The sequence below is a fragment of the Lotus japonicus genome, chromosome 4, assembly GCF_012489685.1.
Source record: "Lotus japonicus ecotype B-129 chromosome 4, LjGifu_v1.2".
NCBI lineage: Eukaryota > Viridiplantae > Streptophyta > Magnoliopsida > Fabales > Fabaceae > Lotus > Lotus japonicus.
The window spans coordinates 36,970,538-36,983,858 of NC_080044.1; the positions used below are offsets into that span (position 1 = coordinate 36,970,538).

At 38.3% G+C, this 13,321-nt stretch overlaps 1 protein-coding gene across 3 annotated transcripts; it reads left to right on the forward strand.

Moving 5' to 3' along the window:
• Positions 1-251: 251 nt before the first annotated feature.
• LOC130711096 (uncharacterized) lies at positions 252-12,863 on the forward strand. Of its 3 annotated transcripts, none has more exons than XM_057560556.1 (8): positions 252-461; positions 669-866; positions 1,413-1,512; positions 2,116-2,261; positions 2,680-2,793; positions 5,654-5,785; positions 12,209-12,322; positions 12,453-12,863. In XM_057560556.1, the coding sequence occupies exons 1-8, from the start codon at positions 285-287 to the stop codon at positions 12,501-12,503; spliced, it is 1,032 nt and encodes a 343-aa protein (XP_057416539.1). In that variant the 5' UTR covers positions 252-284; the 3' UTR covers positions 12,504-12,863. The 3 variants fall into 3 exon arrangements, with proteins under 3 accessions (XP_057416539.1, XP_057416541.1, XP_057416540.1); XM_057560557.1 differs by having other exon boundaries at positions 253-461; positions 1,434-1,512; XM_057560558.1 differs by lacking the exons at positions 1,413-1,512; positions 2,116-2,261.
• Positions 12,864-13,321: the final 458 nt, after the last annotated feature.

The following is a 13,321-nucleotide window of genomic DNA, read 5'->3' on the forward strand; positions in this document are numbered from 1 at the left end:
GGTTTTGATGAGCACTCCTTCCATCGGTGGTAGTGGCGGTGGGTCATGGTGGAAGAAGAAGGAGGAGGAGGAGGAAGTTAGGAAATGAAATGTGTGTTGGGGGGTGGCGGGTTAGGGAAAATTTGAAATGAAATGTGACGGGTGGTGGTTTGGGGAAGTTATGAGAAGTTATTCTTTTATTAGAGTATTACGGTATTTTCACATTTTAATGTGGTGAGAATAACAATTACCTTAAAAAAAAACTAGCTCAAGTTCACAATTCTGTACCCTAATAGGATTTGAGAATGGCGACGGAGCTGGAAGAACTCGTGAGCTTTCTAACTTGTCCATCGCCGCAGATCACAAAGGCTGCCGTTGACATAGTTCGAGGATTAACTGGTTCTGATGACGGCTTGCACTCTCTCGCCAATCACGCTAACACCCTTATACCTGCCTTGTCTCGCCTCTTAACTGCACTCAAGGTCAACTTTTTGCTTCTTCTACGTATCTTAGGGTTTTCAACATGGAACGTCAAATTATTCCACTAATATTTGCCACTTTGACTGTAATTTTAATTGTTTGGGGCTAGTTTGACTGACACTATATCTACATAGATTAATTGATTTGATTATTTACTCCCTATGGAATTGAAGAGAGACAAGCTGATTATGATGTGATACTTTGTTCAGGAGGTTTCAGAGGCTGCTGCTGAAGCCCTTGTAAACCTCTCACAAAATTTGAATCTAGCGGCGGAGATGGTTCAGATGAGATTGATTGACACAGCTATGGATGTTTTGTACAAGCCGGACTGTAGCGTTACTCCCTTGCTTGTCATGCTTCTAGTGAATCTCACTCAACTTGATGCTGGTATTGCTTCCTTGCTTCAGGTGGGCTTTCATTTATTCATTTGTAAACAATTTGGCATTTATGTTATGAGAAGTACATGTAATGATCATGTCATGATGTCACAAGCAGCAAAAAGGGTGTAATACTGATAGGGAACGACCCATTAGATTCTCGACAACAAGTGGCAGTGCGCATGAACAATGACAGCAGTTAGATAGCAGTTAGGAAGTTATTATTTAATTGTTATAAGTTGGGTAGTTTTTAGCAGTTAGTAACTGTTATAGTTTGAATTTAAAATTAGACAGCAGCAGTTATTAGATAGCAGTAAGTTATATATTAGGGGTTGGGTTGAACTGAAGGATGTTCAGAAGTTGTGTTTTAAGGTGAGGACTGGACTCTCTAATTCCAGTATTATTAGGAGAGGCTAGCTCTCGAAAACCAGAGTTGTATCATTATTTCTATAATATAATTCTGTTCCTATCAAATCCATGATGGCGTTAAAGTAGGTAATTTGATGATGATATTTATTTTATTGAGAAAAACATCATTCATTTTTATCTTGCACGTTATCTGGACTTGACTATCAGCAATTCTCTGCTGGTTGTCAGATTGAAGATGACAAGGTGCGGGGGTTATATGTTATGAAGCTTGTGAGATCATTTTGTAGAACCACCCATGAGAGTGATGGTGCGTCTTTCTGAACTCTGTATAACTATCCTTAAATTCCTTTGCCTACATGGTTGTAGTTCTACATTTTTTTCAGTACTTCGGTGTCGCCTGTTCTACTATAAAAGTATTTTTTTAACCACGTGTCCACACTACTGATTTCACCCTGGATCTCTTCACATGTTATTGAATTCTGAACACTCCTTCTGAATTCTGTATAACTATCCTTAATTCCTTTGCCTACATGGTTGTAGTTCTACACTTTTCAGTACTTCGGTGTTGCCTGTTCTACTAAAAGTATTTTTTAACCACGTGTCCACAGACTACTGATTTCACCCCTGGATCTCTTCACATGTTATTGAATTCTGAACAGTAAACAGTTTTTCTTTAGGCTGAGCCACTGAGGCGCCTATCATAAGCGGTTACAATTCATTTTTATTCTCATTTGTAATATGTAAAGGGAAACATGAAACTTGGGTTTTTCAGTTCAACAAATGGGGAGTAGTATTACTAGAAAAGTTGACATTTTAGTTTGGAAAAATTTCTGTGCCTTTTAGATGAATGTTGTGATCATTGTTAGCTCTCCACGAATTGTCATGCTGATTCAGTAGAAGCTTTTACCAGATGATGCTTTTGAACATGTTGGTTCAATACTTGTTAACATCTCAAAGCAGCGGGCAGGGAGAGAGCTTCTACTTGACCCAAAGCGGGGTCTTTTAAAGCAGATAATAAGACAGTTTGATTCTAACAGTTCGCTGAGAAAGAAAGGGGTATGTGCAAAATAACTGGCATAAAAGCTTTCTGTTTCCCAGCATTAGGAAATGTTTGAATAGTTTTTTTTTTTTAATTCTAAAGTGCGTATTAAGCATACATTGCAGACACAGACTGATGCTGTTTCTGTGCTTAATATAAATAAATAAACAAAACTTTGTCGCCCTAAAAGAGTATTCTTTAAACTGAGCATACAGTATGTTTCTAACATTGTTCTTGTTTGGTTGTTGTTGAATTCCTACTTGATTGATCTGCTTATGTTTATTATCATTTCACCATAACAGTTTCATCAATTTTTGTTATCACTTTCAGTTACTATTACTAAAGGAAAAGCAGATTGGTAGCTCTTTATTAGTCAATTTTAATAGCTTGTAACTTTGTAAGCTAAAAATTGTTGCGATATTTTATTGCTATCAGGTGTCTGGAACTATTCGCAATTGTTGCTTTGAAGCTGAGAATCAGCTACAAAACTTGCTTTTGGTATCAGAGTTCCTCTGGCCTGCATTACTTCTTCCAGTAGCTGGAAACAAGGTTACATGCTTTACATTCTCTACCTAAAAGCTTCTCTTCAATATATTGTGGAATAGACTACTTCGACCCCATCCGAAATATTTTTGACTAAGCAAGTTAAAGCTAAATCATTTTCAAAGTCGCAATAACTCTAATTTCATTGATGTCTGTGTGTACTTCATCACTTGTGGCCAATTTGAGATTGTCCTACTTTATAGTGATTAATGACTAATGAGATTAAAATTCTCGTCTGAAAGTCATACAAAAGATTAAAATATGAATATAATTTATTTTACTGTCCTTGAAACTTACTTCAATCAGATGATGGGACATAGTTTCATAATGTAATCGATAGAAACTGGTATTCTATTAGAAGAGATATGGATTTCCCCCAGTTAGAAAGGTAGTGCACACACTCAAACTATAGAACTTCGACTGTCTCCACCTTGGTGTCCAAACTCCGAAGGCCCCCCAATCCTCTCAAATGGACGAAGGTAGTGTTTGGCCCAGCTTTTTTTCAACTTTTAAGTTAAAGCTGGGCCAAACAGAATTTAGAAAAAGCTCTAAAATTTTAAGGAGCTTATTTTTTTATAGTGTAAAATAAAGAAAATCTCCTTATTAGAATAACTTAGCAAGAGGAGCTTTTTACTTAAAAGTAACTTATTATTTCCTCTCCCCTCCCACAAATTTCTATCATCTGTTCCCTTCCCTGCTTCGTGAATCCACTTTCTGCGTGCAACTCTCCTCCAGTTCTCACGCCGGTAGCCACAAGTTTCTGTCTCTGTCATCATTCCTCTCTCAGCGGCTCTTCACCACCGTCAAATCGTTTACTACCACCTTTCTCTCCATCGCATCATTGTTTCCTCTTCCCCTTCACTTCCCATGCGATCAATGTATGCAAAATCGTGACTGGGCGTAATATCGCATGGTTATGTGATTTTGCAGCGATTCTCCAGGTTGTTCGGATTAGGCGTCTCCTGTAGATTCATCACCTCCTCTTCCTTTGACATTATAGGGACACTAGAATCGCTCTACAAGATGAAGAAAATAACCAGGATCTCAAAATTCCCAAGGCAAAGTGATGGCTGGTGAGTGCTGACTTAAGCCACCAACAGGATCAGAAAAATGGCAAATGAGGGAGCAAGGGTCTTCTTGAAGGGTTTTTTATTTTTTATTTTCATGAAGGCACAGAAAGCTTTAGCCTCAGTGAAGGCTGCCATTTATGGTTTATGGTGCACAGAAAAAGCCTCCTAGATCAAACGCTCTGATACCATCTAGAAAATTAAGGATTGAATGAATTGTTTCATTGCATTTACATGCTCAATTATACAATATATACAAATGTTCTAGGCTAGTTTATGACACAAAATATCTGTTTATTCTAACCTTAGATTTATGGGTTTCTTCCTAAACATTCCTAGAAATCTAGAATATCTCATGAATTCCCACAGGTTTCATCTTGTTCTCGCCCATCAGCCTGTCTCTTCCTCACAATTCTCCATTGCTGTTTATTGTGCTACAATGGGTACCTCCAAAATCATCACCCTAAGATGTTGTATTTCTCATCACATTTGAAACGAAGGCTCTTTCTCCTCTTACTGTACTCAGCATCTAGTAGTAGTTTGAAATTTATCCCTTTACTATTTTTCTCTGCTACTTCTGTGATCTTCTTGCTTGGCCTGACACTAGGGATCTATGCTATTACTTTACGATTTTTATTGTACTGAATCACCCTCTATGTACTAGTTCATTAACCGTCCTGATGCTGGGATGTTTGAAAATCTAAGTTTTGTTTCTTGTCCTGTTAGCTCCAATAAAATATCTGTTCCAATCCTGCAACTTATAGCTTCCTGCACTGGTTGATGCTAGTGTAACCTCAATGATTTTTCCTATGAAATCCTCAGGCCACCCTAGAAAATGGTAAGAGACATGGGGTCACCACTGCACGCTTCGTCCAACAAATGCTTTCCATGTACTTTACCAATGAGCCCGTGCTTCAACCTCAGTAGCTTCGACAAGGGGTCATAATAAGTCCCATCAGTATCATTGAGGAATTTCTTCCAATCCAGGTTCCGTTTCACCATGTAGGCAGTGTAATGTTGTTGCCATGTGAAGGCCTTGCCTTCCAAAACCATTAAAGAGGCTTAGCTTTCTGCGCCTCAGGAACCTCTTATAACATTAATAACTGCTTGCATCTTTGCCCTCAATTCTCGATAGCCATTCGGCCAATTCCATTGAAAGTTGAATTATGGTTTGGGTTTTCTCTGCCACCCATCTTCCAACATCATTGTCCCTGTCGTCACGCAATTTGTCTGAATCGCCCCCTTCATAATGCAATACTGGCTTCCCTCCCAGCGCTTCGATGCTCCAATGCTCACCTGTAACTCTTCCTCAATCTGCTCCGTTTTCTTGTGTGTCGCATCATCAGCTCTGTTTTATTCTTCTGCATCTAGTCAATTATGGTCTCCAGCTACTTGTTGAAATCCATCATTACCGCAGGACCAGCACATTTACTTTCGATAGCCTTGCGTTTTTCCGGATTCCACAAACCAACAGCTCTGAATATAGGCCTCAGATCTCTGATATAGAAACCAGTATCTTATTAAAAGAAAATATGGATTAATCCCGATATAATAGGTATAATGCACTTTTGAAATGCAGAACTATGCGGTCTGCACCTACTGCCCAAACTCTCTCAAAATGGCAAATCACCTCCATCAACCCCGATTCATATTTAATTATTTATAGTCTACATGCCTTATTCATTAATCAAACTAACTAATGATTATTTTATTTACTAATTCTGTTAACTAACTCTCACTAATCTTGACTAGTTAAGTTTGTTTCATGTCTCTTTTTTGATAACTTAATTTTTATGCAGATCTATAGTGACGTAGACAGATCAAAAATGCCGCTTGAACTTGGGACTGCACTCTCCATTGAGCGTGAACCAGTGAGTGATCCAGAAATTCGTACTCAAGCATTGGAAGCCATTTACTTGATCTCCTTGCAGGTAAACTTCAAAGATTTTTAGGAGCTTTCTTCTCCTTAAAATGTGAAGAACAAAAGCGAAATGTGAAGAACAAAAGCGAAAATCCCCTTTGGACACGGTATTCGAGAGAACATACCCTCCCCTGTAAGCAGACTTGCTTCCCAAAATGGCAGTTTCCTTTTTCATTTCCCTCTTAAAATTTCGACCCATCTTTCTCCAACAATTAGATTTAGACCATTATACTGAACTGTCTCTCTGGGCCAGTGTAATTCACAACAACAAAACTTCACCTTGTCCTCAAGACGAATGGAAAATGGTTACCGATTCTACAGTGACTGTGACCCTACTACCCAGCTCATAGGTTTTGGAGAGTGGACACCCCTTACAGCTGGTAATCCTTTGCTGTTCATAGCTTTACCCTCCCCTCCCCCTCTTCTTCCACCCACGTTTCATCAATCCAGCCAAGGGTTCCAGTGTTCCACCCTATTTAATTTTAATTCAACCCTAATTTCCTCTTTCAGTCCATTCTGAAATATACTTCTTACCTATTCAGGGTTTGTAATACAATTCAAATTATTCCGTGTTACTTGTAGAAGACGTCTGCTTCAACCCTAAGACCAGTGTTATCAGACTCGGACCGGTCATTGACTCGGTCAGGGCACTGAGTCAATATGTCATTGGTTCAACCACTGGGTCACTGGTTGAACCGTTTGACTCGGTCTTTATTAAAAAATATAAAAAACTAACACTAATTAGCCATTCACATTCTAAATTTAAAATTATTACCATCATATAAGAATTATATAAACTAAAAATAATTTACATAATAAAACCTTGCAATTTATTACGGTCATATTACTACCTAAAGTAATAATATATAAAAATATTATGCACGTTGGGACCTTATTGCTACAAATCAGAAAAGATTTCTTTTGTCCACTAATTTAGCAAAAGGGAGTAAGGGACTGTATAGTACTCTAGCTAATTGTTGGTTTTATATTAGGCCCATTCAAACTCTTAAATAATATGATCATGTTTTTGGGCCCAGTAAATCTAAAGTCTAATAGAAGGTTGCACTTTAGCTAGAGCCCAAGGAAACAAAACCCTAATTTCTAATATCATATATGTAACTAAAGAAAAGAAACAGTGGACAGCAGCCACACAAATACGCAGCAGCAACAGAATACAATGAAGGTGCGGGAGCAAAGCGATGTGGGTGAAGAGAAGTTAAAATCAAGAAAGAGACAACCTCGTGACGGCCGGAAATTGATAACCCAGGGACAAGCACGGTGAGGACGGCCCCTAGCTCCATGACACAGCATTGTTGCAGATCTGTTAAAAGAGAATGGATACTAGAATGCCGTTTTTTTTTCTACTCTCCGGTTCAGTAAAAAACCGACCGAGTCACCGGTTTTGAGGTAAACCGACCGAGTCATACCGGTTCTTACCGGTTCAATTGCATGGCCGATCCGATCCTCGACTCAAACCGCTCAGGTGACCGATTCCCGGTCGGACCGGTTCAACCGGCCGGTCCGAGCCGAGTTTTATAACACTGCCTAAGACTAGCTCATAAGAATCTTGCATCATCGAAGGCTGAAATTTCACCATCATGGCCAACTTGAGAGCTGTCCAATTGTATTGCAGAAATCAAAGCTGTCTAGAGTTTTTGATATACTTGGTTTCAAAATATTTCCTGTATCATTGTTATTGAGTTGAGCTTAGATTAGGAGACAACTTAAGGAAGCATTATGCTATAGGAATCTTAGGTGCCAAAAAAATTAAAGTAGATCTTTGAAAGAAACTGTATGGATTCAAGTAGGAGATCTGGTAAATGGAATGTGTACAGAACGAAGAATTGAACAAAAAGCAACCAAGGAGGCAAATAAGAGAGTGCCTCTATCTCCTAAGCCCAACGTAAATAACTGCCTACCCTCCCTTTCCCGCATTCCCTTTTTTATTCCTCCTAAACTCTCTCCAGCTCTACCCACATGGATCCCACACCACTGCCACCTCAGCACGTGGTTAATCTTCCTACAAGGACTGATCTAGTGCATCGTACCTCTTCCACATGCTTTCGTAGAATCTCGCAATATCGCACCCTTTGCATCTTCCACAGGAGTCATGCTAGCATCTACCTTCTCGCCAGCTCTGCCACCATGGTACGTCGGTTTGGATGGGCGGTTTGGATGGTGGTCGCTCAATCACCAGAGTTGCCTCCAGGACCTCAGTAGCTATGAACATCGTATTTGTACCTCAGTACATTTTCAACAGCTGCCTGAACTTCAAGCACACCGTCACAGTTGCTGACCCACTTTCCTTCTTGGCTAGCACTAAATCTGGTGGTTCTCAAGGGGTCGGTTGATCCAATTGCCAGCGTTCCTCCTCGGTCTGTCGGAACAAGCAGGTGTCGCTCGACCAGCAAAGAAAATTTAACCAGCTTTCATGTCCTCTTCTTTGCTAAGTTCTTCTCTTCTTTTCCCACAAGATTCTCTTTATTAACAGCTTCTGCTTGGCAATCCTCTTCTCCTATTAGATTTAAATTCATACCATCCTTCCTTTCCCTCTGTTTCCTCTCTGCCCTAGGTTGAACAACATCCTCCACGACCACTAATTCAGTTTTCGTCTGTTCCATTTCAGTAACGTCGATCCCTGCCAGAATAACTTCACGATTGCGTTGTCCTACACTCACATCACACAAGTGCGATCGATTACGTCTCTTGGGAGACCGGCTTCGATTACATCATTCTCTCTTCAGCAAGAGCAGGCGGAGCTTATCAAAATGGATTTGGTTTTTTGACCTCATCTTTTGAACAGAACGCTCCAGATTGTCCTCACTAGTCTTGATATGCCCCAAGTTGATGCAAGGGCTGAAATGGATCGTCTAGGATTGAATGTGGGTGTTAAGAACTCTGAAATGTGAGTAAGAAGAAGAAGAATTTCGTGATAGGAGGGAAATGGACAGAAAAGAGATGAAGTTTTAGTGAAATGGAAGATGAAGACTTCACACAAAGGTGGTGGCAAACCTTTGATAAGTCTAATTCTGGAATCACTCAAGAACTATGAGAATCACTCTCACAAATCTGAATTACTCAGAAAATACTAATTCATTCATAATCTGAAATGCTTGGCAGACCCCCTTTAATAGGAGTTGAAAGCTAGCTTGTAGGTTACAAAAGAGGAACAAGGTATTAACTCCAATTAATAACTAGTTAATGGAGTTAAAACATCTAAAATGTAACTTAAATCTGTATTCTAATTGGCTCTAATTGCAGCAGCCTCCAACAGCTATAACTCCCTCTTAAACAAACTTAACTACTAATGAAGGCTATTCTTGGGGTTTCATTTCAGCCACAAAAACAGAATGAAAACTAGAATATTCTCCACAACAAAGCTGTAAAACTCGCCCATTTTATCTTCCACATCAGCTCCCATTAGTTGATAATGTTCCTTGGTGGATTGGGCTTTATTGGATTCAAAAACCTAGAGACAAATTCACAAATTCAGCTCCTAAGTGTGGGCTTCATTTTGGGCGTCCTCCTCATCATGGGATATGAGGAAATTCTCCAATTTGGGCTTAGTATCTTCCACATGGACTCCATCTTCAAGAATTGATGCTAAGTTGCTAACACTTCATGAAGAGCCTCTTTGGCCTTTTTAGCTCTAGCCCTCGTCATTGGTCCTCCAAGTCCTTTAAGTGCTTCTTGATCCTTGCTCTTGTCCTCATCAAGTCTCAATTTATGTTCGCATGGTAACCATAATAAGCTCCCTGAATCGAGAGCTCTGATACCAAATGTTAGGTGCTAGAAAAATTACAATAGAACTTTGAAAGAAACTATGTATTCAAGTAGGAGATTGATAGAACCCTGATATTATTGAGAGATGAAATGTAGAAGATTGTTGAGATATTCGAGAATCTCAGCCACTTTGCTTAGGTCTTAAACACCAAATAATCTCAAAAGATAACCAAACTTAGCTCCCTCGTATTTATAACATTCCCTCCCTAAAACTAACTCTTCAAACTAACAAAACACTAATTTACCTGTTTCTAACTAACCCAAGGGAATGTGGTTTTACCTATGATAGATCTAGTAAATGGAATGAGATCTTGAATGGAATGTATACAGAATAAACTGATTATAATAAACTGACCAAAGTATTAATTATAATAAACTGATTTTGACGTTCTTTAGTTTGGAACTTTAATTAATCATTGTTTCATCAATGATAAATACAACTTGTGATAAGTGCAGAAAGAAATTGGAAATTTATTGAAATAGAAACAAGATAGTTTTCTCTAAGTACTGACATTCAAATCTTGGATGTTCGAGAGCCAGTTCTCTCCCAACCAATTTACTTCAGAATTTCCTGATAATTAATCAATCTGACTGATCCTATTTGTGACTACCACATTCAGTTTTCTAAAACACAATTGACAAGTTAAATAACCATAAATAACTGACATAATCATAAAATAACACTCAAATAATTGACTCAACATAACTAACTCAGCGAGCTCAACTATTCCCTGCTGCACCCCTACACTTCGTGCGGGGATAGACCTTTACATTTGGTATTGCTTCCTATCAACTTGATTGAGATGCTTCCGGTAAATCATGTACTGCATTGTAGCAATGGTATTGTGGTGGACCACCGTGTACCTCTACCTGCCTTTTTTATGCATCATGTTGCATTTTGGTGTTGCCGCTATAGCAGCTGAACAATACCAGAGTCATATTCTTTTAGGTCGTGGATCAGGATTTTTTCATGTGAAAACTCATGTTGAAATTTTGTGTATCTCCCTCATATTATTAAATAGGTGGGATTCTTTAAGTAGTTATGAAGAGTATTAGAATTAGGGAGGTTAAACTCAACTCAAAAAGCTAGCTCAAGAGTTGAGGATTGCTCTACCATTTATAAACACTTGTTTGGCCATATCTCTAGCTATTGTGAGACTTCAAACACACCCTGTCACGCCCAGGGCTAGACATTTGGAGAGTGGAATAAATATCAACGGGTGACTCAAATATGGGAGGTCCCCACAAACAAACAGATCTATGATAGGTTCTGATACCATATTAGAATTAGGGAGGTCTAACTCAACCCAAAAACTAGCTCAAGAGTTGAGGAATGGTCTACTGTTTATAAACACTTGTTTGTCTGTATCTTTAGCCAATGTAGGACTTCTAACAAAGAGAGACACACAACGTTGCACACTTGCACTTGACTTTATTATGTGATATGAGAGGATCATAATCTTAGAAAATCCTTTGACATGCCTCATGCCGGTGTCATTCCGGCTAAATGGCAATGTTTTCCCGCCAAGTCTTTTATTTTTCGGGCCAGGCCCAGCCACCCCTGCACACATCTACTCTATTCTTCAAGTTCTCTGCTCTACTCCGTTCTTTCTTCTTCAGGTTGCCTTTCATCTATTTTATAACTTTCGCTCTGTTGCCCTTTCAATTTTTGTTTTTCTAGACTATCTTGACCTTTGTCTTTTTTTGTGATGACTTCTTATTTGTCTCAAACTTATGTTTAGCCTATCATATGTTAAATTTCTTTCCATCATCACTGATTATGAATTTTGATTATAAGAGCTCATTTGATATTTTGTATAGTATAAAGCCTAATTGTATTAGGCCTGATAAAATTTTAATATTATACATCGTTTGGTCATACACTGCATAATTTGATAGCGATAGTGATGGTGGTGGTATTGGAAGGTGATGATGGTAGTGGTGGATAGTGGCGGCAACGATGACGGTATCAACGATGGTGGCAGAGGTGGAGTGTGGTGGTGGTGGTGGTTAATTAAATAATCCATCATTTTAATGTATAAGAGGGGATTGATGTATAAGCTTATACAATACAATGTGAGCACAAACAATGGACAAGTTCATAATGTATTGTATAAGTTTATACTATCATGTCTAATACATCATACCAAACGAGCCCTAAATATATATTTAATGAGTATTTTTTGCTTTTGAGTATTTATGTATGTAATACTTCCCTGTCATTTTATAGGAACCAACTAACTATATCACGTCCATTAAAAATGTAGTAATTTTTATTACTAGCATTGAATTTAACTTCAAATTATATTAGTTTCACGAAAATGCTCTAAACACTTCTAGTTCTCGGTAACTAGATAATTGAGACAGAAAGTATTACATTAATGTACTACATTTACTAATTGAGAGTAAGAAAATGTTTAATAGATAATTATGAGTATTTTTTCAAAAAATAATAAATGCTGTAGAGAAGCTAAGATGATTCTTATGCTTCAATTTGGTTCTTATAAAAAAGACCGGAGATAGTATATCAATTATTTAACATATATAAATTTTGATTGAAGCCATCATCCTGCACTCCACAATCCTGCTAAGGATTGATTACTATGATTGATGCACTATATAAATGCCTTGAGTTGTTATTGTTTTGCAGGAGGCAGGTCGAAGAGCATTTTGGTCTGTAAATGGACCTAAAATAGTACAAATCGGTTATGAAGATGAAGAAGATCCAAAAGTCATGGAAGCATATGAACAACTGGGATCCTTGGTAAACACTAGATGTTTTATCAGTTGTTTTCTTGATCATCCTCCTCATCTTTTCCTTGTAAACTTATAATGTTATGTATCTGCATATTACTGTTTGAATCTAATATTGGCTGTCTCTACTTGTTGATCAGTTGATTCACAGTAGCAATACAGAGGAACCATCCAGTGAGACCTCAAAGTAGGCACTACTTTGTATTCTTTCAATATACCCCACAGTATCTCTATAAGAACTAGTAGATGTGAGATCCTTCCGAGTAAAAATTTTCAATTCTGCCGTTACTGTTACCATCTTCCGAATTTTGTAATTTATGTGACTTAATTTTTTAGATGATCATTAGATGATCATTTTTTAGGATGGAAACCCCGTTTTTAGTGTAACCTGTCGTCCGTTGGATTATTGCTAATCATTGTTTGGTTAACTCCAGATGATTTCCATTTGCTGGTGTCTACTGTGTCTACCAGTGATGACGGAACAAAAATCATTGACAATTTATCCTTATACAACACAATCAAATACATATTCAACTTTATGAACTATTAAATTCTTGGGTTAAGCATCATATTATTCTTTGTCTTTGTGTCGCCGTCTGATCTAGGTCCCTCGCCGGAAAATTTATTGCATTTGGTCCTCGTCTTTGAAATATTTTTGGGGTAGATCCTCGCCGGAGGGCGAAGCTCCGGCGAGCGCTGATTTGGATCGCTGACTGTGTTTAATGAGGTGATGTGGATTAAAAAAATTACAAGTGTGATTATTAAACTAAATTATCATATTCTTAATTATAACTCAAATTAAATCAACTAAATTAACTTTCCCCCAAACTTATCTCAATTCACCCCCAATTAACCCTAATCCCTAACTTAGAATCATTTTCCAGAATCATCATCATCATCTTCAAACATCAACCCCAACCCAGCCACACCTGCAACCTCACTCTCACTCCCATCTACCTGCACCCTCACCCTCACCCTCCAAACAAGAGGCTAAGGCCAAACAGAAAGA